General features: G+C 36.7%; 1 protein-coding gene across 32 annotated transcripts in view; it reads right to left on the reverse strand.

Annotated features, from left to right (window-relative positions):
* The window catches only part of ABI3BP (ABI family member 3 binding protein), a 256,453-nt gene that overhangs the window by 112,290 nt on the left and 116,278 nt on the right, over positions 1 to 27,885 (reverse strand). For 24 of the 32 annotated variants that reach the window (XM_078452941.2, XM_078452937.2, XM_078452958.2 and 21 more), the window contains exons 7-19: positions 27,375 to 27,423; positions 26,307 to 26,378; positions 25,432 to 25,524; positions 19,879 to 19,956; positions 17,903 to 17,977; positions 17,077 to 17,151; positions 16,156 to 16,227; positions 15,632 to 15,706; positions 4,528 to 4,593; positions 3,318 to 3,392; positions 2,691 to 2,765; positions 1,743 to 1,817; positions 786 to 857 (exon numbers count right to left, since the gene is read on the reverse strand). In XM_078452941.2, coding sequence (XP_078309067.1) covers positions 786 to 857; positions 1,743 to 1,817; positions 2,691 to 2,765; positions 3,318 to 3,392; positions 4,528 to 4,593; positions 15,632 to 15,706; positions 16,156 to 16,227; positions 17,077 to 17,151; positions 17,903 to 17,977; positions 19,879 to 19,956; positions 25,432 to 25,524; positions 26,307 to 26,378; positions 27,375 to 27,423 — 952 coding nt within the window. The remainder of the gene's footprint in view (positions 1 to 785; positions 858 to 1,742; positions 1,818 to 2,690; positions 2,766 to 3,317; positions 3,393 to 4,527; positions 4,594 to 15,631; positions 15,707 to 16,155; positions 16,228 to 17,076; positions 17,152 to 17,902; positions 17,978 to 19,878; positions 19,957 to 25,431; positions 25,525 to 26,306; positions 26,379 to 27,374; positions 27,424 to 27,885) is intronic. The other 8 variants (XM_078452967.2, XM_078452966.2, XM_078452957.2 and 5 more) reach the window with 3 other exon arrangements.

Raw genomic sequence — 27,885 nt, forward strand, 5'->3', positions numbered from 1 at the left:
AGAAAATAATCAACAAATCAGTATTTAGGCATTTCAGTGTCTAAAGCCACAAAAGAAAAAGCTATGTTTTAAGTGGAATGAACTCTTCATCTTGGAAGGTTTTGCAAGTGTTCCACTGAAAGAATATTTTACAGAACAACACTGAATGAATAAAGTGATAAATTTTCATCTGGTTTGAAAAAAACATTTCAGGACATATTTGAACTAACAGAAATGGCATTGCTACAAATAGCAACAATAACTACACAAAGAACATTACTTTAATCCATTATCTTTGAAAAAAATCTATGGAATCATTTGGCCCCCTTACTTCACATTTCTCAGCCACATACAAGTCTTTAAGCACCAGAAAGAAGGCATGTTTAAGATTGATAATCACTGATAGATATAATGCATGATCTACTATACAAAGAAATTCTACTAACATCATAATAGAACATGGTTCTTCCAAATGAAGTCTGAAGTTGAACTTGAGGATCTTACTCAGAAAAATGGAGAACTGTATTTAGGACTCTACTTCAAATGCAATGACTTATGGAAGGTGATGAAGCAGCCGTGTTTTCCAGCTTTCCAAGGTACAGGATGATGTCTGAATGCTGATTTCAGGTACATTAACTATGGGACCAATTACCCAAAATCATGAAAGTCACAGGGCTGCTGTACTCTATGAAATCATCACAATTATCCAACTAGAACAGTGACTGAGACATTACACAAAAGCTAAGGTACTGGATTTTCATGGTAAAATTAAGTAACACATCTAACTACTAAGGACATGTCATTACCCAGTGTTGTCCATGTAGGTTCAGGGCTTTTAGGAATTTTAGATGTAATTGTTCCAGGACTTGTGGTTCTTTCTGGTGATGGAAAGGAAATAAAAATATTAAGATATCCTACAGACAATAAAAAGATTATTGCTCGAAGAATAACTGAATGACCCTTTCAAATCCTGCCATATTTAATTGTCAGTGTTTACAAAGGCAGTGAGTACAGGTTTTGGGAAATAATCTCTAAGTTCAGTCATAATAGTAAAGGCGATAAAAAAAACTATTTATACTATCATGGAATAAGCAAAACCTGATTTGTTGGGCATGATTCTGAGTGTATTACTTGACAGTGAAAAATAGTACCTCCTGATAAGCTACCTCTACCATGCAAATTCGGTGTTGGGATGTGTTCCCTCCTCCTTCTCCTCTGTCTAAACCCTACACATATTTTGAAGCTTACATCCTCAACTCTTTTTCTGAGCTTCTGCACAAGTATTATAGTCTCACAAGCAGCTCTCTCATTCTCTGCTGTAGAATCTTTTTGAGATTATAAGCATTTGGAGAGTCAGAGTCATGGTCTCTCCTCTTAGCCACTGCCCTAGCTCAGTTGAAAACATAGTAGGCTCCCCAAACACCAACTGCTAGCCTAATAAACACCTAAATATACATGCATACCAAGGAAATAAATCACACTAACTATCTTACTTCCTAACACTAACAAGACATTAGGACTTGTTTCTGGGTTTATACCAAAATTCACAAGCAAGAAGATCACGGCCTTAATTTTCAATGAAGTCTTATTGAAAAATTGTTTGATTTTTGTCATTTTGCATTAATTCATCTTCAGCTAATTTCAAATTTTGTGAAGAAACTTTGACCTGTAGAATCATATAGCTTCTTTTTATGAAAAAGAAAATAGAGACATTATGTATTTGGAATTAAGTATCCTGAGAAGTTAAAGAGACCATTATTTACCAGGTTTGGTTCTTGGTTTTTTGGGCCTGACGCGTCGTTTAGGTGTAGAAGGGATAGATGTAGTTTGCTGGGTAGCTGAAAGAAGATTTAATATAGCTTTGATAAATAATATTGCACAGAGGCCAATCAGGTCACAATTGTAAACTCCTTGAGTACAAGAACTGCTTTTTATTTCTTTGTATGCCCAGAATGCCAGGCACTGTGCTTTATACCCAGAAGGTTCTCAATAAATGTGCTGATTGGGCCAAAATGAATTAAGTATCTATATGAACACTGAAGGTATATTGTTGAGTTAAATGTACCGGGAGGTAAGCACTCTTGAGGGATTCAAGAACACAAGGTACATTTAAGAACTCAAAAGATAATTTACCAAACAACAGAGGACAAACACAAATATTTGGGATTGAGAGAATGGAAGTTCAGAACTTCTTTAATTCTGTAGCTCATTACTAACCTCACCATGAGTTAATGAATTACATTATTCTAATAACTTTTAGACCATTATAGAATGTAGGCTGTGTTATCTTTCTTACCCATCTTTTCTTATCATTTCCAGGGTTATAGAATCTACTTGGTGCTCTTTATATTTAGACTACTTTGAGAAAAATATTCTGACCAAGTGCTATCTAATCATGCTGAATAGAAGGGAATGTATTTTAGAGTAACTATGGTCTGTAATTCCACTTCTGTTTTCTGGTTGGCAGAGTTGAAAGGATTATAGAAGGGAAATAATTCTTCAAATATATGGACACCAAGATTATGGAGATTCTTTGAGGATTCTCACAAGGCAAAGTATGATAGATAACCTAGTTCTTGGAAGAATTTCATGGTATAGAATAAAGGGAAATATTTACTACTGAAAATATCCTGGAAGTCCAACGTAACAGATTCTTTTTGGTCATTTTATCTGTTCTTTCAAAGTATACAAATAAAAACATCATTAGTTACCAGGTGTTGTAGGTGGCATTTCAGGACTAGTAAAGATTTCCAGTTTTTGAGGAACAAACGGTGTTTCACTTGGAGCTGAAAATACAAACACCCCACCCACCAAGTCATTCCAGTTAAAAAGAGGTATTTTAAGGATTTTAACATGCTTTTTAGATGGTGTTACCAAGCACATGCTACAAGTCCATGATTAAGAATGAAAAATGCATATAGTATTGAAAGCTGGTGGATGAAATAATGATTTAAAGAAAAGGTCAGAATGATGATCGTTCAGCAGTTCACTCCAGGCAGACTCAACACATGGAAAAGAGGTGATACAGGCCATAAACACATGAGATGGGATGATATGGATGATGAAGAGTCCATGCAGTTTTCAAAGCTTTTCATTCCTTTAAGGATGGAAAAAATAATCACCTATTAGAGTTCAAAAAGAGAGAGAAAGAGAGGGTGCACACACCCAAAATGGAACATAAGATGACTGCATTACAGGAAAAAATATATATATTCAGAAATAGGAATGAAATAAATGATTAAATGTGATGGAATGAAATGGTCATTTGGAAGAATGGCATTCACATGGATTTTCTCTTGATGGAAAACAAAGTAGGATTTTTCTGTTAAAAACATTACCCAGTGTTGCCCTTGGCTGTTCAAGAGTTCTAGAAGTTTTAGGTGGGACAGAATCCAGAAATGGATCACTTGTTTCTGTTGGAATAAATGTCAACATTTATAAAAGCAGAAGGCCCCAAGAATAAAATACAAATTCATGAGTAATAAATTATTCCTCATATGGGGAAAAGTATCACGAACACTTGAATGACTGCTGACCAACATTTTAAAACTAGTGATTCATTAGGAGCTGAAGATGAACTCACTTTTAAAAACATGTATACTTTAAACATTAGAAACCATTATAAAAACGTTTCATGTATTCAACTTGTCTTCAGTTGGCTTTTTTGGTTTCTCACCTTTGTTTAACTACTAACTGAACACACTCAACACTCTATTCCATTTTTTCTCTTATTTTCTGCTATTTAAAATTATTTGCTTTTATCATGGCACAAATAATGTGGATATCAGGTGAAATATACAAAAATATCAGACATATATCTATGTCTAGCAGAGACCACTCATATTGACTTGGAATCTCTCATAGTACCTAGTTTAGTAGGTGCTTAATAAACAGTTGCTAAAATGAATTATTAGATTGAGTTACATTCACTGTATGTGGATCAGTAGGAGATTGCCAAAGATTAGACCCAACTGAACTTCTATAGACCAATGAATGACATGATTGCTCTAGTGCACGATTTCTCAGCTCATCACTATTGCCTTTTAGGGCTGCATAATTCTTTGTTGTTGGGGGGACGGGGGCTGTCCTGTACATTGCAGGGGTTTGGCAGTATCCCTGGCCTCTACCCACTAGAAGTCAGTGCCACCTTCCCCAGTTGTGACAATCAAAAATGTATCTAGCCATTGCCAAATGCCTCTGGGGGGGAGAAGAGAGAGACATCATCCCCATCTGAGAGCCACTGCTCTACAGAAAAGTCCCTAAGAATCTAAAACCTTTTTAGAGTGATTCTGTTAATACATTACTCTGGGTCAGTGGCAACCAAATTTATCTGCATCTCCCACGTGTGGCAGAGCTTATTACTGATAAAGAAGTAATCGCTCAACAGAGAAATGGGTAGAATCCATCTCACTGACACAGACTGCCACTTCTCTCCTGCAGAACCCTGAAGAGTATGCTTTTTCACTCTGCGCAAGTTAAAGCAAGAACGAGGCATAGTGTTGCCAGAACATTTGGCATCCAAAGAAAGAATTGAGAGGCGGGGTATACCTGTATGGGGTTCTGATATGTCAGGCTCATCTGATGTTGTAGGGCTTGAGAAAACATCATAAGTTGCTTTTAAAAGAAAAGGTAAAACAAAAGAGAAGATGTTAATTTTGATTAATTTTAAAAAATTTCATGACACAGTTTAATGCTGGGTAAAACAGAGTTTTATGTAAGTGCTAGTGCGTTTGGGCTCTGGGCTATTGGTCTTGTCACTAAATGTGTAAGCAATCACTAAGACTTGCCTCTAGGCTTTCCCCAAACTAAAGGCTTTTGTACAGTGAGCCCTGGCACTGGCCTCGTGGGTGATGTGCACATAGTGCTATATATTTACAATGAAGTGGTGCCAGCTCTAAATCAAAGAGCTTCAAAGAGTATAAACATAAATGAGTCAGAAGCAATTTGAGGAGAGATTTCCAAAGAAGGAAACAACAGTCACATTGAAGCTATTTGCACCAAATAGTTTAGTCTTCCTACTTAGTAAAAGTTACCATCATGGTATCTTATGTTTGGACAGCACTTTCCAGTTTGCATGGCACTTTCTCACATATCAGCTTATTTAACCCTCTCAATATCCCTGAGAAACATGTGAGGTAGGCATTATATCCATTTTCTAGATAATGGGGTGTTAGTTCCATTTTCTACATGATGAAGTTGAGATTCGCAGCTGTGAAAACATCTGCCAGTGGTCCCACACAGGCTTTGTCAAGTTCAGTGTATTTGTCATCCCATTAACAGGGCCAAGAAGAGCTGAGTTAAGACCAGTACTCTCTTCTTGCACCACGCCTCCTGCCACTTTACCTAGAGGCAACTTTCTTTCTATATTCCTAGTGGAGCCATGAGCCCTTCTACAATCTAGGTGGATTTCAGGATAAATTTAATATTCTACATAAACCAAGGAAAGCAGGGTGACCTTGAAAAACAAGGTTGATCTTAATACAGGGATAAATTTCATGTTCACGTAAGAGTTGAATCTGCAAGCAAAAAGAGCATCAAAATAAAAATTAAAGATGTTCTCTTTTTCTGCACAAAGAGCTGTCAGTATGGTAATGGGAGGTGAAGTGAAAGCATTAATTGTCATGCGATACATGTTACTTTCCTGACCCACTCAAAATGGCTCTACAGAAATAAACTAAAAAGGAATTCATAGGAAAATTTACTCAGCAAGGTTACTTGTCAGTCAGCGACCATGTCATGACTTAGAACCAGTGCTAGTGGAAGGTATAAGAAAGATAATATCAGACTGTGTGATACACCCAGATATGCACAGAGGGCAGTTTATATTGCACCACATACTGAAGAGGCAGGAAAGAGAATTCTCTTTGTGAAGGCCAATCTACTACTTCGCAAAATCTTCAAAAACAGAAAGAACATTCTGAGTCATGCACATGTTCTAAGAGCCAATGCTTTAAATTGCAATGCAAGGTTTTCTTTAGCCTAGCTACAATTTTAAAGAGTCAGATAAGAATGACAAACCTTTTGAAGGACAAAAATGCTGGTGGTTGCTGATCTTGCTTGCTTCAAGCCAATTTCAAGTCATGGATATACCCAAGTCAGCTCTATGTATTACCAAACAAGTTAGGAAAACTTTCCCAACTTCTATTTAAACTTCTTATACTAGAAGTTATGAATAAATATCTTGACTTTTATATTGCTGCTAACTTTTGAAAAACGCTACAACTGTCTTTTTGTTACCCTAAGTCATACACATCCCTTCTATCTATTAACACTGAACCAGCTTTCTTATATTCTGTACTTTTTGTCCCAAGAGTACCCCCTTTCTATTTCTTTTCTATATTGATAATTCCTTTCTATTTGCCTGGTTGCAAGCCAGGCTGCCATCTTCCCTCAAGTTATTCTCAGAAAGCACTATACTGGGGAAGAAAGCCCTCCTTCTGTCATCCTCTGGCCGTGGTGCCTCATGTCGGGAAGCTCCCAAGTATCACAGACCTCTCACACCTAAAACATTTTCTCAAATATACTTAATATTAAAATAACACATCTTCCAGAAGACTTGGTCCCTGCTATTTCTATTTCTGGAGTTTCTGAGAGTTGAATAGTTAAGAACAAGAGTGCTAATAACTCACAAATACCACTTGCTGGAAGTTTTATGTTGTTTGAGCAGCTTTAAGAGGCATGTTATCACCCCCCTTCACTCATGGCTTAAACACACTTTTTTTGGGGCACCTGGGTGGCTCAGTCAGTTAAGTATCCAACTTTGACTCAGGTAATGATTTCACGGTTCACAAGTTCGAGCCCTGCATCAGTCTCTGTGCTGTCAGCCTAGAGGCCTGCCTCCGATTCTGTGTTTCCCTCTCTCTCTGCCCCTCCCCCGCTCGTGCTCTGTCTCTCTCTCAAAAATAAATAAGTATTAAAAAAAATTAAACACGTTTTGTGAATCTCAAATAATAGATACCGGAGGAGAGAACAATGTCAAAAATGGAGTTCTCTAAAAATCAACAGCTCTTGGGGCACCTGGGTGGCTCAGCTCATTAAGCATTTGACTCTTCTTGATTTCAGTTCTGGTCATGATCTCACAGTTTGTGAGACCAAACCCAGCATCAGGCTCTGCAATGACAGCAGTGGAGCCTGCTTGGGATTCTCTCTCTCTCTCTGCCCCTCTACTTGCTCATGCATGCTTTCTCTCTCTCAAAACAAAAACAAAAACAAACAAACAAAAAACAAAAATGGGGCACGTGGGTGGCTCAGTCGTTTAAGCATCTGACTTCAGCTCAGGTCATGATCTCACTGTTCATGGGTTCAAGCCCTGCGTTGGGCTCTGTGCTGACATCTCAGAGCTTGGAACCTCCTTCAGATTCTCTGTCTCCCTCTCTTTCTCTGCCCCTCCCCACTCACTCTCTCTCTCTCAAAAATAAATAAACATTAAAAAAATAATAAATTTAAAAAAAAAAGCTCTTGATTTCTTTACGAAATTCTTGTATATGTGTTTCTATACAAGAGTAAAATGTGTCAAATGATTAGGCCTCTTGGCTTTTAAAAGGCTACTTCAGCTATAAGAGTGATAGATAGCTAAGAGTGAAGAGCAAATTCCTGTTTCTTAGACTCTCCACATGCTATCATGCATTACTGTTTAGAGGCAAATATTTTCTATCACTAATGTGGAGGAAATGCTCCTGTTTGACATTAAGCATCATCTCTAGTCTCGCATTCACAGAACATAAATGGGACCAAAAGTTGCAGAACCAATCCAATACAAGTAAAATAGGTAGTTCAATTCGAAGGTTAGAAAAAGCAATTATTTTCTTTCAAGTAGCAGTAATGACTTATCATGATAACTCAATTTCACTTTTATATTTCTCAGAAAAATTATTATGAAATAAGCCATACTAACATTTGCTCATTTGCTCACAACTTCCTAAAACCACATTGTTAAATTATGTTTTGTTGGTTACATGTTTTATTTTTTTAGATGTTTATTTTTGAGAGAGAAAGAAAGAGAGTGCTAGTGGGGGAAGGGCAGAGAGAGGGAGACAGAGGATCCCAAGTGGACTCTGTGCTGACAGTGGAGAGCCCAATATTGGGCTTAAACTCACAAGCAATGAGACTGTAACCTGAGCCAAAGTCGGACGCTTAACCAATTGAGCCACCTAGGTGCCCCAGTTGTACATTTTTTAAAAATGATTTTAAAAAACTAATCAGATGTAAATCCCATCATAAAAATGCTCTGATATTGCTCTGGAAATGTGATAGCACACAGATAAAGCATTTCCGCTTATTAAGAACTTATCAATTTATTCCAAATTCCATGAATGTTAGTACCTATGTGAAAGACTTTCCTTTTTCATCAAATTCTTAGGTGAAAGGCGTCATTAGGACAGAAATTGAGTCAGTCATGTTCATGACGCACTCCAAAGTTTATTTTACCCCAGAGCCTGGTACATGGTGGAGACTCAATAAAATTAATAGGAATAATTATTCTATTAATTAGTAGAATAGAGTTAACCTGCAAGATGGCCATTACAATGAACAAATAACAGTTTGACAGCTGAGTGGTTCATGCTCTTAGTAAGGACAAATGAAAATAAATGAATAGGCCCCTTTAATTATTTTATGATACACATACTTGTGCACACAGATCTCTTCCTCTACTACACAATTAATTACCTGCCATATGCTTATGTGGCCATACCCTGCCATGGAAATAGAATCCTAAAAACATATGAAGAAGCAACGGGAAGATACAATAGGACTATCAATAAATAGCGGGATGAGAAAAGCATTTATGAACACCACACACACAGTTCTCAGTACCATTTAAATAAATACATCGTGCTTTCCTTAGTTGATGGAAAAATAAAGTATCTTTCTGTTTGGACTTGAAATTTGTGAAAATAGTGCATACAAGAAAACGCTCATGAAGCAAAACCAAAGGCTGAGGCTGTAAATCTCTAAGAGGCCACAGTGAATCTGTAAACCATCTGCTACACGTGAATCCTATTTTCCTGCTCTGTAAGCATCAACACTACCACTCATCTCCACTTTTTTCTCCTCTCTAGGGCTTAATCCAGTTGGGTGGGCCAGATCTGTAATCATCAACAACTCACAGGGAGGCAGTAAGGTCCAAATGTAGATAGAGTTCAATCTCTTTTCAACCACTCTGAGCAAACCACAATTTTCCAACCAGTATACCACTCCCCATGTGTGATCATTCAGCGTTCAGGTCTTTAAATGATTTATAGATCTTAAGTGCATATAGTAATTTCCTGAAGTTCTACAAAGTACTGAAAATAGTAAGTGATGAACTCCTAAAGGCAGCTCTCAAAGTAGATTCTAATGAAAAGACTGAGGCTGATCATTCTCAGTTCTGACTCTGTTGTCAAGGGAGAGCTTCTAAGGATAACTGTTTGTTGTTCAAGGGGAAGGAATTATGCCAGAAGATGAGTTGTCTTAATAGTAAGTCACAGTACATTTGGAGGGAAAAATCAGTTAGTCTGGGTACACTGAGGAAACAACAGTCAGGAGAGTTTTCTAAAAATGAAAATGAACATGTCAAATCATCTTGGGTTGTATAAAGAAACCATTATCTTTGTCTGAATTGAGCTTTAAATCTTTCCTGGTACTAGGGCACCTGGGTGGCCCAGTCGGTTAAGCAACCGACTCTTGGTTTCTGCTCAGGTCATGATCTCACCATTCCTGGGTTCGAGCCCCACATTAGGCTTTGTGCTGACAGCACAGAGCCTGCTTGGGATTCTCTCCCTCTCTCTCTATCCCTCCCCTGCTTGCTTGGGTGTGCATGTTCTCGTTCTCTCTCTCTCTCTCTGAAAATAAAACAAACAAACTTTAAATCTTTCCTGGTATTACAGGCACCTGGGTGGCTTAGTTGGTTAAGCGTCCAACTTTGGCTCAGATCATGATCTCACGGTTCATGAGTTTAAGCCCCACATTAGGCTCTGCACTGATTGACAGTGTGGAGCCTGCCTGGGGTGCCTGTCTTACTCTCACCCTCTCTCTTTGCCCCTCCCCCACTCATGCTGTGTCTGAAAAATGAATAAACCTTAAAAAAAAAAACTTTGTTTTAAAAGTAAGTAAACAAAAAAAAATATTTTCTGGAGCACCTGGGTGGCTCAGTCGGTTAAGCATTTGACTCTTGGTTTTGGCTCAGGTCATGAATTCACAGTTTGTGAGTTTGAGCCCTGAGTCAGGTTCTGGGCTGACAGCATGGAGCCTGCTTAGGATCATCTCTCTCCCTCTCTCTCTGCCCCTCCCCTGTTCATGCTCTCTCTCTCAAAATAAATAAACTTAAAAAATTAAAAAAAAATTCTTTCCTGGTACTAACTGATGGTCTTTTTAAGTGGATGATCAAGTTAAGGAGGCTTGACACTGATGACACTATGAAGCCAGAAACCAAAAGATGATTTCCATCTTACCCTTTCAATGACATAAGGGCTTGAGAAATGATGCACGTGCCTGAGCTGTGGGACAGTACACACAGCATTTATGTTGCCTCTCCCACCTCTGATGCCCATGGAAAACAGAGCAAGTTGGTCACACATCATTTTACTCCTTGAACCTAGGAAGGGTCTCAGGGCCCAGTTTATAGAAAGATTCAGGTTGCTACTCTAACTCAACAGCGTGGCTGTGTTATACATCCTTGCCCAGAGTTAATAAGATGTCAGACCATTCCATGGGGGCAATGCCTCTTTAAATAACAATGCATATATCCTATACATTCTTTTTAAAAAATGTTTAAACAAGTGAAATGAAGATCCAACAATCTTTTGTTAAGCTTATATGCAAGTTAGAGTCTTTTTATTGTCTCTCTTCCTTCTTCCTTTTTTTCAGTCATGTTATTGTATTATTATTATTGAGTATCTGCAGCAATTCAGGAGGTTTGGGATGGGCAGTGTGGTAGGAAGGGGATGCATTCAAGAGTCCACTGTATTAAGGAAAGGATGACAGAGTACCTCTCAAGTACTGCGAATTAGATTTAGTGACTTACACTATTTTTTTAAACGCATTATTTCCAAGACCTAACACTCAATGAAAAAAATTTTATTTCCATTTTATAGGTGAGAAAATTGAGACTCTCAGAGGTTAAATCACTTGTCTACAGCCACATAACTACTACGTAGTTGAGTTGGTTATTAACCCAGCTGTGTCACTGCATAGGTCACAGATCAGTGATCACATTCACAAGAAGAATGAATGTCAGAAAGTGGCCAGTCTTACTCACAGACCACTTAATGTTGCTTAAAAATCTAGAAGGCACCTGGTCCTAGCATCATTTGCTCTGTTGGTAAGCTATTCAAGAAAAAATTTCGAAGTAAACTGTATAACATTATTTCACTCTTAACTTGGTGTGGTTGTTAGAAGCTTAGGAAAGAAATCAATGAGGATCTAGTTTTTGCTCCTCTACTCATTCAGGGCAAGCCTCTCACTTGTTGCTTTAAAAGAAAATGGTAACTCTATTTCCAGGGACTTCTGGAGGATCAATAGGATGGTATATATACAACCTTTCAATCTCTTAATAGGAAATTGCTGTGCAAATACAAAATTATACCAATGAAGAAGCAATTCAACAAATGCGTGCACATACACACAAATGCACAATTCTTTGGGGGACTGGAAGGTAGACTACTCTTCTAGAACTCATTCTATAGTACACAGAAATCATAGTCAACTGGCCACTTTTCAATAGAACCTAAGACCAATTCTATCATGTCATCAGAAAAATTTTCTTTCCTGAGTTTTTGTTACAAGCACTTACATATTTTTAAAAGGTGGCCAACTTTCTTTTAATATAGAATTTATTTTAAAGAGTATACATTCTGATGTATAATTATAGAGTAGATTTTAATACTCTCTTTTCTAAACTTTAAGAAAACTTAGGTTTGCCAAGGGAATAAAGACATCAATCAATCCTACTTCAACATACTTTAGAGAAGGTTGAATACAAAATACAATTCTAAATGATGAGATCAAAAAATGCCATACTAAGGTTGGAGCAAATAGGCTAAAAGTGGGGAAGAACATGTTTGATCATTACACTTCTCAGATTTTCCACAATATTCCAAGTTCCAAATACCCTATTTCACTCTTTCATAATCTATTGAATTGACCTAGGGATTTAAATAATCAGCATGCAAATTAGAATTTTCATACAGCTTTTTTATATCCCAAAGTAATACAGACAGCTTTTTGAGAGCATGCGTTGTGATCATTTGATACAAAACATGAAGTAAATATGGAAAACAAATCTAGTAAATGTTGAAGCAAAACGAATTCTACAAAAGGTACTGGTAAGTCACACTTAATGGTTGTTAAAGAGAAAAGCAGCCTCTGGCACCCAGGAGTTGGCCTGGCACCCACAATTGGGCTGTGGCACTCTCCTGCTCAACATCAACAATTTGAAGTTAACACTGATATCAGACAAGACCGCTTGGTGACCGACACAGATCAAGACAAAAACAAGACCACTGTTTGGTTGTGTGCAAAACAAAAATTACTATCCCCACTTTCTGACTAATATGGATTTACCAATCACAACTTCACTGTTCTTCTTGCCTTCTAGTTAAGGATTAAGATACTTGGTTATGGAATTACTCCCGTTTTCTGGCAGCAGCCAATCCAGGCATTGCTTCCTTGGACCCTCCCCAGAAATCACCTAAAACAAGACCAAGTCCTACAGTGAGTCCTTTCTAGTACCCTCTTACCAAGGACCCCACAGTTCCTCATGCTCTGCATTCTCCATTGTTAGAATGAGCAATAGCTTTAACTTTGTTCAAATACAGGTGTGGTCCTAGTGGTCTTTGGCTGAAGGGAGTTCATATAGCAAATACAGACACACTATACCCCAAAGAAAACAAAATGTGTTCATTATTAACAAAAAGTGTTAATAATATCATTAACCCCAGCTAAAATATATCATTTCTTCAAAAGATATAATAACTAAAAATGGGACAAATGGTATTATGGACCAGCATTCCACTACTATCTCTACCCCTCTCTCTTCTGACTTTCTAAAACAATTCCATTAGGAAACCACAGTGAATGACTGGAAAGTAAAATAATCCTATACATTGAAACTAAATAGGAAATAGAAACTTAGAACACTTATAAATTCACACAAAATTAATCACAAGAAACAGGAAAGTCTTAAATGAATGAAAGGATAGCATGAATATATCAACTCTTTAAGTCACAATATATAGGATAAATTTTAATTTTAACATGTTAGGAAGATGCCACACAGAACACTTACATAAGAGATAGAAGCATTAGTAGAAACAAGACATAATCACCCACTTTGAGAAACCAATCTTATATTGACTTGAGGCCTCCCATCCTACAACTGACTACATTTGATGATTCTTACCTACATGTGTAAAATATTAGAGGTTAGTGATAAGGTAGTGCTTCTCAAACTCTACATTCATACGAATTCCCTGGAGACCTTGTTTAAAAAGCAGATCCTGATTCAGTAGATTTGGAGTAGAGCCCAAGATTATGCCTTTTTAACAACTTCCCTGGTGATGCCAATGCTGCTGTTCCAAGGAGCATACTAAGTAGCAGAAATATAAAATTTAAGTGTTGTGAGGGAAGGCTTGCAAATTTCTAGGGCCAATGCTCATGCCTGAGATCATTACCTACTGAACTGTTATAGCCATGACAAGCCCCACACTTCATCCAGAGGGGGTTGGCAGTCAAAGTTGGAAGTTCTCTGGCAGCTTAAGGTTGCTCTGGCAGCAGTGAGGTAACGGAATAATGCAAGCACTTCCTGCTGCATTAGCCACTATTCATACTCCATCAGAGCAAGGCCAGAATATTCCTTTCTGGAATTAAAGGCAAAAGGAACCTTTCCTTCACTAGGATCTTTAATTTCATCTCTCTTTGTAACCCTACAATCCTCCCTTCCCAACATATTCTCCTCCCTCCCCAAAGCTTAGCTCAGTTCAGGATTTATATATATTTCATGTCCTTGCCGTTAAAATTCCATAAGCGGTTTCCTTGAGACTCTGGTCAGTTCATTCTCGGATAATCATAGACACAAAAAAACTACAGGCTGCTCAATGGAAATGTAGGTTGCCCTATGCCCCCAAGGTAAATAACCCAAGCTAAGAGATGAAAGGGGCCTAAGCCTTTATTTAGTCCCGTGGGCCCTAGTTTGGTTTGAGAGCCATAATCCTCATGAAGGACATGGGAGCCAGGCCAGGCATGCCACAGTGCAGGAGATAAACCATCACACAGGTCCACAGACTGGTTGTTGCTCCATAGCCACAGTGCAGCTGGGCCTGTGGAATGGCTCCATATGAAACTCTACCCCGGACCCAGATTTTAGACTCAGGTGACCTGGAATGCTAAGGATATTTTTGCACCCACATTAAGTAATTGCATTACAGTTTCAGGGTCAGTGACTCTGGGGGAATGAAGCCCGTGTAAGACCCAATTTGAGACTTCTCTGGATGGTTGACAACCATCACCAACTTTCAAGTGTTTTCCCACTGGAGAAAACTAGGGGAGACTATAATAGACATGCTTACTTCATGTGATGCCATCTTTTTATCTTTTGCTGAGATCTGAGCCCATTACATGTACCAGAGAAGGAATAATTTAGCTAACATCTATGCCTCTGAAGGCTCATTCTCCTCCTTTCTCAAACCAGTCCTCTGCTGGAATCCTTTCTGGAAAATGCCACAAAATGTCAGTGTACTTAACTTCATTACATGAACTTCAACTACATTACATACTATATTATACGTACTCAAAGCATCACAACTAGAAGGTGCACAACAATTAAATACAAACAAGTAAAACAAAAATCATGGATGTAATCATACCAAGTGGTTTCTGAGGTTTTAGTATAATTCTCACATGCTGACTATTCTCTTTAGTTGCTAGACCCCTAGCAAAGACAAGATGTATAGGAAATAACTTTTTAATTAAGAAAATATGTTATTGCTGTGTTTTTTTTTTTAAAGGGAAGCTGTCTCCCTCATCAGTCTTAGTGGTGGGACAAAGAATTCTCAGGAGAAAAAGCCAATTGCCACAATTTATAAAAGAACAAACTAAGACCCAGGAAAGTAGAAAAAAGAGCTAAAGTATACTGTTAATGAGAAAGCCGGAACAGGAATCAAGGTCCATTTTTAATGCCAAGATCTGTGGTCTTTCCTCTTTATCACAATATTCTTAACAGATTTTAGGACTTAGCAATGCCCTGCACATAGTGAGCTCTCTACTATTTACTGAATATTTTTGTTGGAAAAAAAAATCAAAAAACAAATATCCACCTGCAAGGGAAACATTAAGCTGATACACATCAGACCCAAGATACTTATTTTTGTTACTGTTCTCAATGTCACTACAGAGGTCTCTAGAAAATCCATGTGCCAATTCACAGTTCACCTTCTAGCCACCCTTCTAATTATATATCCAGACGTTAAAACAGAGTTTTAAAACAAACACAAAGCTGTTTTACTTTAGCATTGAGAAAAACACGACATTCCTCCAAGTATCAAGAACGCATTATAGCTTTACCATTTACTACAAGTATTTTGATAATCAACTAAGGAACCTATAAAAATAAAAATAAGAGAAGTTATTCAATACTGTTGTTCCAATTGATTTTAAAAAGAAAAAAGAAAAAAATTACCAGTTTGAGGTGGGAGAGGTTTGGAATCTTCATATATTTTACTTGTAGGCACAATCCATGGCTTTTCAATGGAAGCTACAGCAAAAAGAAATGGAAGTCGCTGAAGATTATTTTTTGAGAGGAGAAAAGGATACAAATAGGTTGCCGGTATGGTTACGTGACTACCAGAAGCTTGCAATTAAAAGCACACACTATTTCAATCAAAAGTTGGGAAATCATTATGCATCCATCCAGAGAGCATTTAGTGATCAGAAAGAGGCCAGAATTTGGTGTCATACTTTCAACATTTTTGAGGACAAAACCTAAATCTATATAGAATTAACACAATGATGACTGTTACTGAAGTTGTAGAAACTGTCATCAAATAAGGGTTTTTTGTTTTTAAATCAATCCCTTGTTTGGTTGAGTTACCCAAATTCATCAGTACGTTGAAGTTTGCTGACATAGGATCCAGTAAACGTGGCCTACACAATTAAGCAATCTGCACCCACATCTTAACACTAGGTTTAAGGTGCTGTTATTACCCAAGGTGCCCCCAGGTTTCTCAAAAGGGAAGGGTGTTTTTGCCTGAGGAAATTCTGGAAGGCTTTTCGGAGCTGCAACGAAACATATAAGACATGTTACAACCTGAGTGAGGTACAAGGAACAGAGAAAAGATTTTTCAAAATCTCAAGCTTGCAAAAACAACAAAAAAAGACACAAAAAGGAAAATTATTCACGTCAAGTAAATTGTTGTTAGTCGTATTTCTTATTCTTGTGATGTCAGTGCTGGCTACTATAATCAAGCTTCTTGTTCTATTCTTTATAATCAAGCTGCTAGATTTGAAGAATTTTGGTTCTCCATTTCACTTTTACTAAATGACTTTCCTAATTTCTTTAATTATGTGTTTGTGTGCCCTTAGATATATTTCATTTTAACTCAAATCAAGCACTAAACACATCTGAACTAAAAAATGTCCATCTAATGGCTTTTAAGGATAGAATCTCAGTAACTACATGGCTTTATATTTAACCTCCTCCTCCAACAATTTTTGATATTGCACTCATAAATAAATTCTAAGAAACAGTCTACAAAAAAGACCATAAATTTATCTTCTCAGCCAGGATAAACAATGAAATAAAAAGATATTTAGAAAAAGTATAGAAAATAATTTATTCAGTGACACAGTGATTTTGAGTAAGAAGAATCACATATAATATCAAAATATGACCGCCAAAAAGAAAAACCGCGAAAGGATTTGTCATAAAGACTCTTCAGGATCCTAAGTTATAAAATGTTTTCTAACATCTAAGGGCTTGACGTTGGGGAGCTTACGGTTCTATAAAGCATTTGTCCCTTCTTTCCTATGAGGAGATCAATTTGAATGAATTAGCCTAAGGATTTCTTTAAAGCATGCATTAAATTTCCAAGGTAATAACAAGCTGTAATGTTTAATAATTTTTACCTAGAGTGCTCAGTGACAATTCAAACCTAGGTATTAGAACAGTTTGCAGTGTTTCCGGGGTCCTTTCGCTGAGAACTAAAATAAAGAAGAATTGAGTCAGCAACTCCCTGAGTCAGGATTTGACACTGTGGTTAACACATCATCATGTGAAGCATGCTCATTACACGGGGTGCACCGGGCAGCTGATGCCTTTCACGGGAAAAGCCGGCGCCTCCAGGAAAAGCTTCGCGTAGCTGTTAAAATGTGAAGGTAAAGGTTCAAAGGGTGTGGTGTGACATGGAAGATCAACATCACACGTACACAAGAAATCACATGCTGCTCCTTTTCTTCAGCAGAAAAGGACAAAGCAAGTTAGATTCTCTTGGACTGAGCACCTGCTAACTTGCATGACATGAAGTTCTTATTAAAAGTCATGACACTTCTGGGGATTCTCCTGAAGTGTCATGCACGTAAGACTCGGGAAGCCTATTGAAACAGAAAGCACAGACACAGTGAAGACTTCCAGGTTTCCCCTACCCCTGCAAGATTTGTGGGTTAAAAGACTGGCATTCTGTTTTGTTTTTTTTTTTTTTTCCGATACATCCCAAAAGACTGGTAAAAAGTGTGTGTGGTCAGCATCTAGAATCTAGGGCTGCCTAAAATATGAGTCGCCAAAATCAAACACGTTGTTAACTTTCTAATGGAATTAGTCCAAGAAATAGGAAGGTTCACTACTGCTAGTAAGAGAGCAGGGGAAATCAAGGAGGTGGGAATGAAGGCATTGGAGTTTCTTTTTGTTTCTATGAGTGTTGGGAATTATTAAAGAAAAAAAAGTTCTTAGAATTACCCAGTGTTTTTTCTGAAAAGTCTAATGCACTAGACACAGTAGGTTTCGTGGTTCTTGGCACTGACTCAGGAGTCACTGGAAGGTAAAAAAAACAACTTGTAAATTAAGATAAAATGATGAAGCAACCAAAGATCATAAGGCATTTTGGTGTCCAGTTAGAATTAGTAACGGACTCTTATATATACCAATCCTTTTCAAGTCCATGAAGGACTCCCTGGCTTGCCCCAGGCACCTGAGCTGACACTTCTCCCAACCCTTCCTTGCTAAGTTTGGTGCACTTTCAATGTGTTCCAAAGAGCACAGTGAACTGACCACCATGAAAGTACTTACTAATCATATTCTTTTATTTGCCTGCTTTTTTCCTTCTCATTATTTCCAGGGCTTAGCACAACGTCTGGAGTAAGCAAGCATGGGGCAAATATCTATTAAATGAATTAATAAATGGGCAAATAAAAGAATGACCTAAGGCAAAAAGGTTTATTTTAAACTATTACATAAATATTTCTCTCTTCCAAACTGCAGTCAACATGCAAAACTTGGAACGGGATTGAAATTATGTTAAGGATTCAAAAGCTCAACCACAAGGTTGCTCCAAATGCTAAATCAAAGGCAAAGATGAGCTCAGGTAAATAAGAACCAGGATCACCGGGATTCGGAATGAACTGTGAGCTACATGACCCCAGAATTCTGCAGGATAAAGACACAAAATAAACACAATACTTAATAATGAGGTATGGTGTTTGCCTAAGTGTTTCTGAAGTGGAAAACTGTGAATACGGTTTGGCAGAGAACTAAAATTCGTAGACTCTCCCATCAGATACTGTGCTAAGACAATAAAGTATAACTGGGAAAAATTAATACAATCTTTGGGGCAGAAAAGGACTTGGAGTCATCCACTGAGTCATGGCTATGCTTTTCTTGGTATTGACAAATTATATTGAAATTAGAAAAGTTACCCAGGAATTTTATTTGAATAGATTATTCCAGCATCTTAAATAGCTTCTACCTTTGACCCACACCTGTGAAGGTGGGGAATGGAAGGTCCATTTCCCATGTAGGTCGAAGCATATACTTCTTACTCTGGCAGAAATATTCCTACTTGAATAGGTTTCTTGAAATCACGTTATTTTATTTCCCTACCAATATTTATCTTTTCTGGACCAGTTATGAATCCAAGACTTTAGTACAAGGTAAATGTCACGGATATTTCAATTTATGGTAATTTTACAGATGAAAAAATTCACTTTAGATTGGAGATATTTTGCTAAGTGTGGATTTGGGGAAATTCTGGGCAAATGTTTGTTTCACTGGGACTTGGATAAAGTGGTATTGCTCTGGCAAAAACTCTGTGGTTCAGAGAATAACATGTCCCCAGTGGGCTGGACTTGGGCAGTTCATTAGAGAAGAAATGCTTGAATGTTTGTTAGTAACGGCTGATCAACTATGGGGAAAATGTATCCACATTTATTCTTGAAAGGATTTTTACTGAACTATTATATATTTTCTTTATATTTGGATTGTTAATCTTTCATAATCTTCTATAGATTAAGTGATTCCAGGCTGCCTTCATAGATATCAAGGTACAGATTTTGGAGGGATAATGGCATTTTGCTAAACTGACCACTTGCAAAAGTGAAGAAATGAAAAATGAACTCATGTCTTCATATAAAAGGAAAGCACCAAAACCACAGTATTACATTTTAGTATAAAAATATTTTAGAATGTTGAGGTGACAATTTTAATTGCGAGTGAGAAATATATCTTCCATATTACATATGGGTCATAAGATTCAATAGTTCCTTCTGCATCAGTTGGTTTTCCAGATGTTAAATTAAGGACCTACAATCTCTTTGTGCTTATGATGAAGATTAATTTCCTAATGGCCCCTCACTGAAAAAAGGTGTAAACTTGTCAATCATTTATCATTTCAAAAAATATTTATTCTTTCAAAATTAACAACATAGGGACCGCATTACCTGTTATGGGCCGTGCTGGGATTTTTTCTACTTCTGGTGTTTTAGATTCAGCAGGTAATGCCAACGTTTCATTCTTAGCTATAAAGTCAGAGAACAAACAATTCACCTCACTTCCTCATAACACAGTGTCCAAATATAATTCATGAAAACATAATCAAGTAACCTATTATTTCAAGAAATCTATTTTGCTCTTAATTCTTCCCCCCAGGCAGTCAACAAAGTTATTGGGCATTTCAACCAGGGATTTTTCAGAATTCCATCTCCTTAACTCTAGGTAATTCTTTAAGATTTAAATTGGCATTGGAATGAAGAAAAAAATAACAATCCAATACTTGAGATAATTCTCAAGTCATACTGATTCATAAATAGGAGTTTCTGGAAAGCATAGATTGTATTGCAAATACTCCCTAGAATTTTATATGCAAGTACTCCTAATTTAAAAAAAAAGAATACATAGAAATTTTCTTCTATTATACATAGTAATAAAACAATAGGTTATGACACCAAAATTTGAGAAAAACAAATAAAACACATAGGAAACTAAGATATTTAATAATATTTGTGGCAAAAAATAACAGCTATTTATTCGAGCCACATATTAACACTGATCTTTTGGTCTCTGTGGGAGCTTAGCATCAACAATAAAATAATTTTTCCCTCTTGTTTTTAACCTCTTCAGAAAACTATGGAAACTTTCTTCTAAAATTTAAGTATTCTTTTTTAAAGAAAATACATTCTTACACCAGGGATTCCCAATGATTAAGATATTTCTTATTTTAAAAATACATTTAGGATTAACTTGATTCAGCTATGTAGCACCCTGAATCAATGACTTATTTGTAGTATTTTGAAAGTCTAGTGGCATGAATTAATTAATTCATCCTTGAGATACCCTAATCATGTAACCTTGGAATGATTATAATCAGATGGAATTTTTTTTTTTTTTAAATTTTTCAATTTTTTTTAGAGTCCTAAGACTATACAGAACTTCTTGGGTTTCTCAACTTTGGCTTTAGTGACATTTTGGGCTGGATAATTTTTTGTTGGTTCGCGGTGGTGGAAGTGGGGCAGGGGGTGGTTACTGTGTGGTATAGAATGTCTGGCAGCATCTCTGGTCTTTACCCACCGGATTTCATTAGCATTTCCACAATTGTGAAAAACAAAAATGTCTCCAGATATTGCCACTTATCTCCTTGGGGACAAAGGTGCCCTCTGCTGAGAACTATTGATCTAAATGATTCTCTCAAAGTTCTTTGAGGATAAAAGTTTTAAAAACTTCCTTCTGTAGTTCACATCACTGTTGTAAAGACCATTTTCTTAACAGTTAACATGGGCAACAAATTATTTATTCTGAAGGACTTCAAGACAATTGTAAAGTCATCCCTTTCACAATGATAATAGAAACAAATCAGTTTCAATCTGTATTATGGAGGTCTACAACAAATTTTTACAGACAGCTGATTGTTTTCAGGAATGATTTAAAGTGCTAGAAATAGAGATCACAAGTGCTTCCATATTTGCCACATCTAACAATCAAGTGTGTGTTTTGGATTCATGTACACATAAAGTTGCACAGCATTTCTGTACAAAAGAAATGTTAAATACCATTGTTCAAGTTAATTTAGCAGGGCATAAAGAGAGGGACTCTATGAAATAATTTAAAAAGCAGATCCAGTAGAAATTTATAATAAACTCCATTTTTAAAATTTCTGAACTTAACATTTTCTTCTGTTGCTGTGACAGCTTTTGTTTTGAACCACTGTGATTGTTAGCACAGGAAAAAACATTCAGATTCCAGATTTTTATGAACTCTGTTTTTTATGAAACCTGTTACTTTCAAGGTTTACCATGTAAGGTTTTTTTTTTTTTGTTTTTTGTTTTTTATGTGAGATAAAGGGTTTTTTAATCCTTTTTTTTTTTTTTTTTTCTTTTCAGTGTCCTCTTCTCCTTTAAGACACCTTTGCGAATCCTTCCTGGGTAATAGCCTATGGTGGTTTCCTTGGCTGACTAGGACTAATTATCTATTTATTTTAACCTATAGATCTTATTTCAAACAATGCTCTGGATTACCTTGCTTTAGCTCCCTGTATTAAAAACATGCCCTCAGCTGGCAATCACATTAACCTAAAATTAGGCTGTTAGTGGGGAAAAAAAAAAAAGGTAAACTACCCTCAAGAGACATTTGTATTCTTCTCACATCACTAATACCTTATATAAAGGCATAGTATGTTTCTAAAAATGCCATTTCAGACATCAGAGAAATTGGTAGATAGAGATTTTTGAATGAAAGAGCCTTTATGTCTCTTATCAAGCCATGGGCATTCACCTACATTATGTACAACCATAGTCTTGGCAAGAACACAGTAAAATGCCACAAGAACATGGTCTGAAACCCAGGAAATTCCCTTTCCTCTCTGATTCTTCTCTACCTTTTTTCAACACAGTTGTTTCCTTTCATTTTTGGCAGGGTAAGTCTTGGCTTTGGCAAACCCTTTATATGCCCCTGGGAGGGGTGTGTGTAATACTAGCTTTCTTGTTTATTTCGTTCATTACTCACACCATGTGTTCTTAGAACAAAAGCTATTAATTTCTTGATGTCCCATGATGGGCCCTGTTGGAATGAGGATATTATTTTTAGGATTTACCCCCTCAAGAAAATAGTACATTTCTGAACTGCGGTGTTAAATAACTTCAGGCAACTTTATTTCTCCCTTGGTAGTATAAAGCACTATTTAAGCAATATCTCTTCTCATTAAATGCGGTAACCTTAAAATGTAATTTTTAAATGTAGTCTTTTAAGATGGTACATTTGATGGATTTAGTGGACATTTTCAAATATACTAGCTGCCAAACTTTTCAATGCACAAGAAATTTGTCATGTATTCAATTTAAGCTGGTGTTTTGCCAGAAAAGTCAAAAATTATATTTACTGTTTGCATACAATTTTTCTTCATTTAAATCACACTTAATCCTGAAGATTTAGTGGATCATATCAGAAAAATAAAAGCAGAAACAAAACAAAACATATCCACTGTGTAATTCTCTAAAGAAAACAAAAAGACTGAATTGGTATTAAGGCAGCATGTAGAAATTCACAAAAACCAAAAAATTTAGGAAAGATCACACAAGACTAAGGAACAAAAAACATCATCTACTTCAAAATGGACAGCAGTGTTCTGGGGAAAAAACTGCTCATTTTCAGCCTCCTTCACAAATTCTGTTTTTTGTGGTTTTGCTGGATGGATTAGGAACCACATCAGTAAGAGACTGGCCAGTTCCTTTTTTAACTCCTCCCCAACAAGACTCCCAAACAGGACCAGGACAAGGCATATAGGCTCCAGGCCAAGAACAGGTAAGTTTAAGAGTACTGAACACTGGATTCCAAATATAGGTTCACTGCGGAAATTCAATTTGGAAGGTTCCTGGCTCTTAACATGGCATTTAGATGATGCAGAGTTTAGTCACAGAGTTTGACAGCTAAAAGAGAAGTGATCGAGTCTGAGGAACAAATTAATGAAATTTTGTCTAAAGTCACTTGTCTACATTCTTAGAGGTAACTCACTCTAGGACCAAAAGGTATGAATATGTCATAATAAAAATATAAGGATGCACAAAATCACAAAGATTGGAAAATATTTTCACATCTTAATACAATGGTGATATGTAAGTTCTGAAAACTTTTCTAAAATTTGTGGGACTGTTCAGTCTACCAGTTAAGTGCTCTACTACTTACTTAAGGCTTTGTTTTCCCTTCTTTCAGTCAATTCTCAGATTAACAGGAGAATTTAAGAGTTCACTTTTTAAAACTGTTCCAATCTGATTGCCTAGCATCAAACAAGCAAAGGTCAGGAGAAATTAAGTCTGAGGTCCTGTCGTGGGCAGGACCTGTGTAACTTACCTATATAGTAAGTGCTAAACTTCTTTCCTAGTGCATAATTCAGAGAAAATATTCACCTTTTTTAGTTTTGTTCAATTTCTACTACATCATGCCCTCTCCTTCCATATTTACCAATAGCCCAAGTCATTCTCTGGAGACCGTAGAGGGATGGTTCTCAAAGTGTGGTTCCCGAACAAGTGGCTTCAGTATCTCCTGGGTGCTAGTTAGAAAGGCGAACTCTCAGGTCCTACCCCCTAGCTACTGAAACAGTAACTCTGACGGTGGGTCCAGCAGTCTGTGTTCACAAGCCCTTCGGGACTTCTGATGCTCCATCACATTTGAGATACTGTGCTATAGAGACAATCCTGACTAATTTGATTCTAAAATGCAGCAACTAATTTACTCCACTGAACACCACAATTAATTATTTCCTGGGCTCCTTTTAAAGGGTTTTGCTGTTTTTTCCCCCTCCAAAGTGTTATTTTTCATGTTTTTAAAACACTGAAATTATATCAAGTTATTTATAGAAGTAGGAGGCAGTATCAATCTCAAGTAAATAATAATTATAACATACCTGACCTCTACAGCAGTTCTCACTGAAAACATCTCATGGCCCCTTGACAGTATAGTACAATAATTTTTTTTTTTAATTTTTTTTTTTCAACGTTTATTTATTTTTGGGACAGAGAGAGACAGAGCATGAACGGGGGAGGGGCAGAGAGAGAGGGAGACACAGAATCGGAAACAGGCTCCAGGCTCTGAGCCATCAGCCCAGAGCCTGACGCGGGGCTCGAACTCAAGGACCGTGAGATCGTGACCTGGCTGAAGTTGGACGCTTAACCGACTGCACCACCCAGGCGCCCCTACAATAATTTTTTAACAATCACTCTATTTGAAAATTTTACCTAAATAAATGTATTTTGGATAATTTGATAAATGTTCACTTTAAATATAAATACATTTCATATAATTTATAACTATTTACCTACAAAAGTGATTTGCATAAATACTTGCAACACTCTAATCTCTCTGTCCCTTACTATATTTTTTCCAAATTTTTTTTCTCATGGTAAAATATACATAAGATGCAGTATATCAACCATTTTAAGTGTATACTTCAGTAATATCAAATACATTCACAATGTGTGCAACCATCACCACCATCCATCTCCAGAACTTTTTCCATCTTAAACAGTGAAATTCTGTATCATTACACCTTCTTTATCCATTCATCAGTCGATGGACACTTGGACTGTTTCCATAACTTGGCTATTGTAGATAACGGTGCTATAAACATCACCGTGCATATCCATTCATTTGTTGATGGACACATGGGTTGCTTCCATGTTTTAGCTATTGTGAATAATGCTGGTATGAACGTAGATGTCCAAATACCTCCTTGATAACCTTTTTTCCAATTCTTTTGGTTATATACCCAGAAGTGGAATTGCTGGATCATGTGGTAATTCTATGCTTAACTTTTTGAGAAATGGTCATACTATGTTCCACAGCAGCTGCACCATTTAACATTCCCATCAATGGTGCACATGCCTTTTCCTTACTTTTTACTTTAAGATGCCCACATAGCTCATTTGCTGTATTCCTTGGATATCCTAGGATTATCAGTACTAGTAGTCAGTCACTGCAAAGTTCACATATACAACACTGCTGTTTACCTAACTGTGCCTTGATTGCATCTGAAATCTCAAGCATTATGGATGTAGGAAGCTTTACGGTGGTTTCATTGAGACCTGGAATAATAAGGTGGACTGCAAGAAAATAGAATAAAGTAAGAGGAAGAAAATGCATCATGACATAAAGTAAAGCTCGTCATTTAACAAAAACTACAAAATTTAGCAATTATATGGCTTAATCACTTTTAAACCAAACCTAAAATGTCAGAAAAAAATATGACAGTACCTTTTAAATAGTTTTTTTTTTTTAAATATTCAGAACTAAACTACAAAATCCTGGCTTTTAATCCACAGACTCAAAAATCATAAAATGGTTGTTTAAGATGTGTAGTGAAAAAGAACACCATTATTAATAATAATTTTTTAAGTTTAATTTATTTATTTTGAGAGAGAGGAAGAAAGAGAATCCCAAGCAGGTGCTGCACTGTCAGCGCAGTGTCAGACGTGGGACTCCATTTCACAAACTGAGATATGACCCGAGCTGAAATCAAGAGTGAGACTCTTAATTGACTGAGCCACCCAGGCTCCCTATTATTAATAATACTTTTTAAAAAGCAGCTCAATGCAACAAGGACTCCCTCCCAACTGCAACAACACTATGAGGCAGGTAGGATGGGTGCCACCATTCCCACCAGGCATGGGGTAGAAATGCTTCTCTAACATACTGTAATAGAGGTAGCAGCTCTTGGCTCCTAGCCTAGAATGGACACAAAGAAGGATGCTAAATATTCAAAGAAAATGAACCAATTCCAATTTAATAGACCTGCTAACAGGTCTAACAGTGTAAAATTCCATAATGGTCCTATTATCAAAAATAACCTGACTTAATGCAGGTATAGATACCAAGATATACTCACCTAATATTGTTCCTCCAAAGGGAGTCTTATCAGGGGATTTAGTTGAAGCCCTGTGAGTAACATTCTGAATCACTGTTGAAATGAAAAAAGTTAACAGTGTGATGGGAAAAAAATAGTAAGCAGTAAATAGCAGTACTGTGATGTGAAGCAATCTGCATGGGGTAAGCCTGGATATAACTTTTAAATTAGTAAAAAGTAACTCTTTGCACTGGTACACAGCCAAAGAAAGGACTGGAAGGCACATCTCACCTTAACACCTACGCCTTTAGGTAATGAAAGGCTGTTACTCTATCATCAAGTGTTCCATTCTAATGAGATGAAATTTCCTTATCTCTACTCCCCTGCAACCTACCCAAGTTAAAGAAATAGCACAAAACAGGCAATTAATACAGTATTAAAAAGTGAAAATGTATGTTCTCAAAGAATCTAGATTATTCCAATACTGACACTGTTTGAGATTACACTTAAGACACTGTGTTTTCTTAAAATGATTAATTATTGTAAATGTCTGATCTCTTCTACCAAGAAACTTTCTGGAAATATTGGAGTCATTTTAATAATTTGAAAAACTGAAAGTCAAAACAAAAACAATTGGATAGTGAAATGGAATAAGACATTATAATTCTCAAAAACTGGATGCCTTTACTTTCCTAAAGGGAGCACTAAATCATAGTTTTCGTTTCACTAATCCAAATATCCTATTAATGATTTTCTTCATGTACGCTAATTTAACCCTGAACAAAGCCACACATATTCAACTGTTTTTTTTTTTTTAAAGTTAATACTTGTTATGGTTGCTTTGTCCCTAGTTGTCCAATCAGTGAGACTTGCCAAGACTTGACCTATTGGTATGAGAGCCAAAATTATTAAGTTCTAATTTGCTAGACCATACTGATTTTTTCACACTTTTGCTTTAAAATAGTCAGAAAAAAGATTTTAATGTGCTATGTTTAGTTATCTCAGTGCAAAAAGTATATTAAAACTAGTTCTAAACTGTTAACTATATTGGAATTAACATTTACAGAAATAGTTATAAACACATATCCAGAGCAGACTCATACAAATTACCTTGTTTGATGACTGTTATTGGGATTAGCTTCCTTGGGACATATGCTGGCTGAAAAGAGAAGAGATTCGGCTTTTTAATTAGTGTTAAATTAAAAAATAAATAAATAAAGCAAAGACCTGGAAGTAGCCTGTCTTGTCTACAGTTGCTGGAAATCTTAGTACATATGTCTACCTCTATTTTTTTTTTTTTAATTTTTATTTACTTTGAGAGAGAGAGGGAGAGAGAGACAGAGAGAGAACTCTCACACACAAACAGAGGAGGGGCAGAGAAAGAAGAGAGACAGAATCCCAAGCAGGCTCTGCACTGTCAGCACAGGGCCCCAAGTGGGGCTTGAACTCACCAACTGTGAGACTATGACCTGAACCGAAATCAAGAGGATACCGCCTGACTGGGCCACCCAGGAACCCCTATCTACCTCTATTTTATTAGGCTTACTTGGTTTTCCCCATAAATGTCCAAAGACTTGAAAGAAACAATTTCTTCAGAGCTCCCATTATGTACTTTACCTTG

The sequence above is a fragment of the Panthera onca genome, chromosome C2 (genome assembly GCF_046562875.1).
Source record: "Panthera onca isolate mPanOnc1 chromosome C2, mPanOnc1 haplotype 2, whole genome shotgun sequence".
Taxonomy (NCBI): Eukaryota; Metazoa; Chordata; class Mammalia; order Carnivora; family Felidae; genus Panthera; species Panthera onca.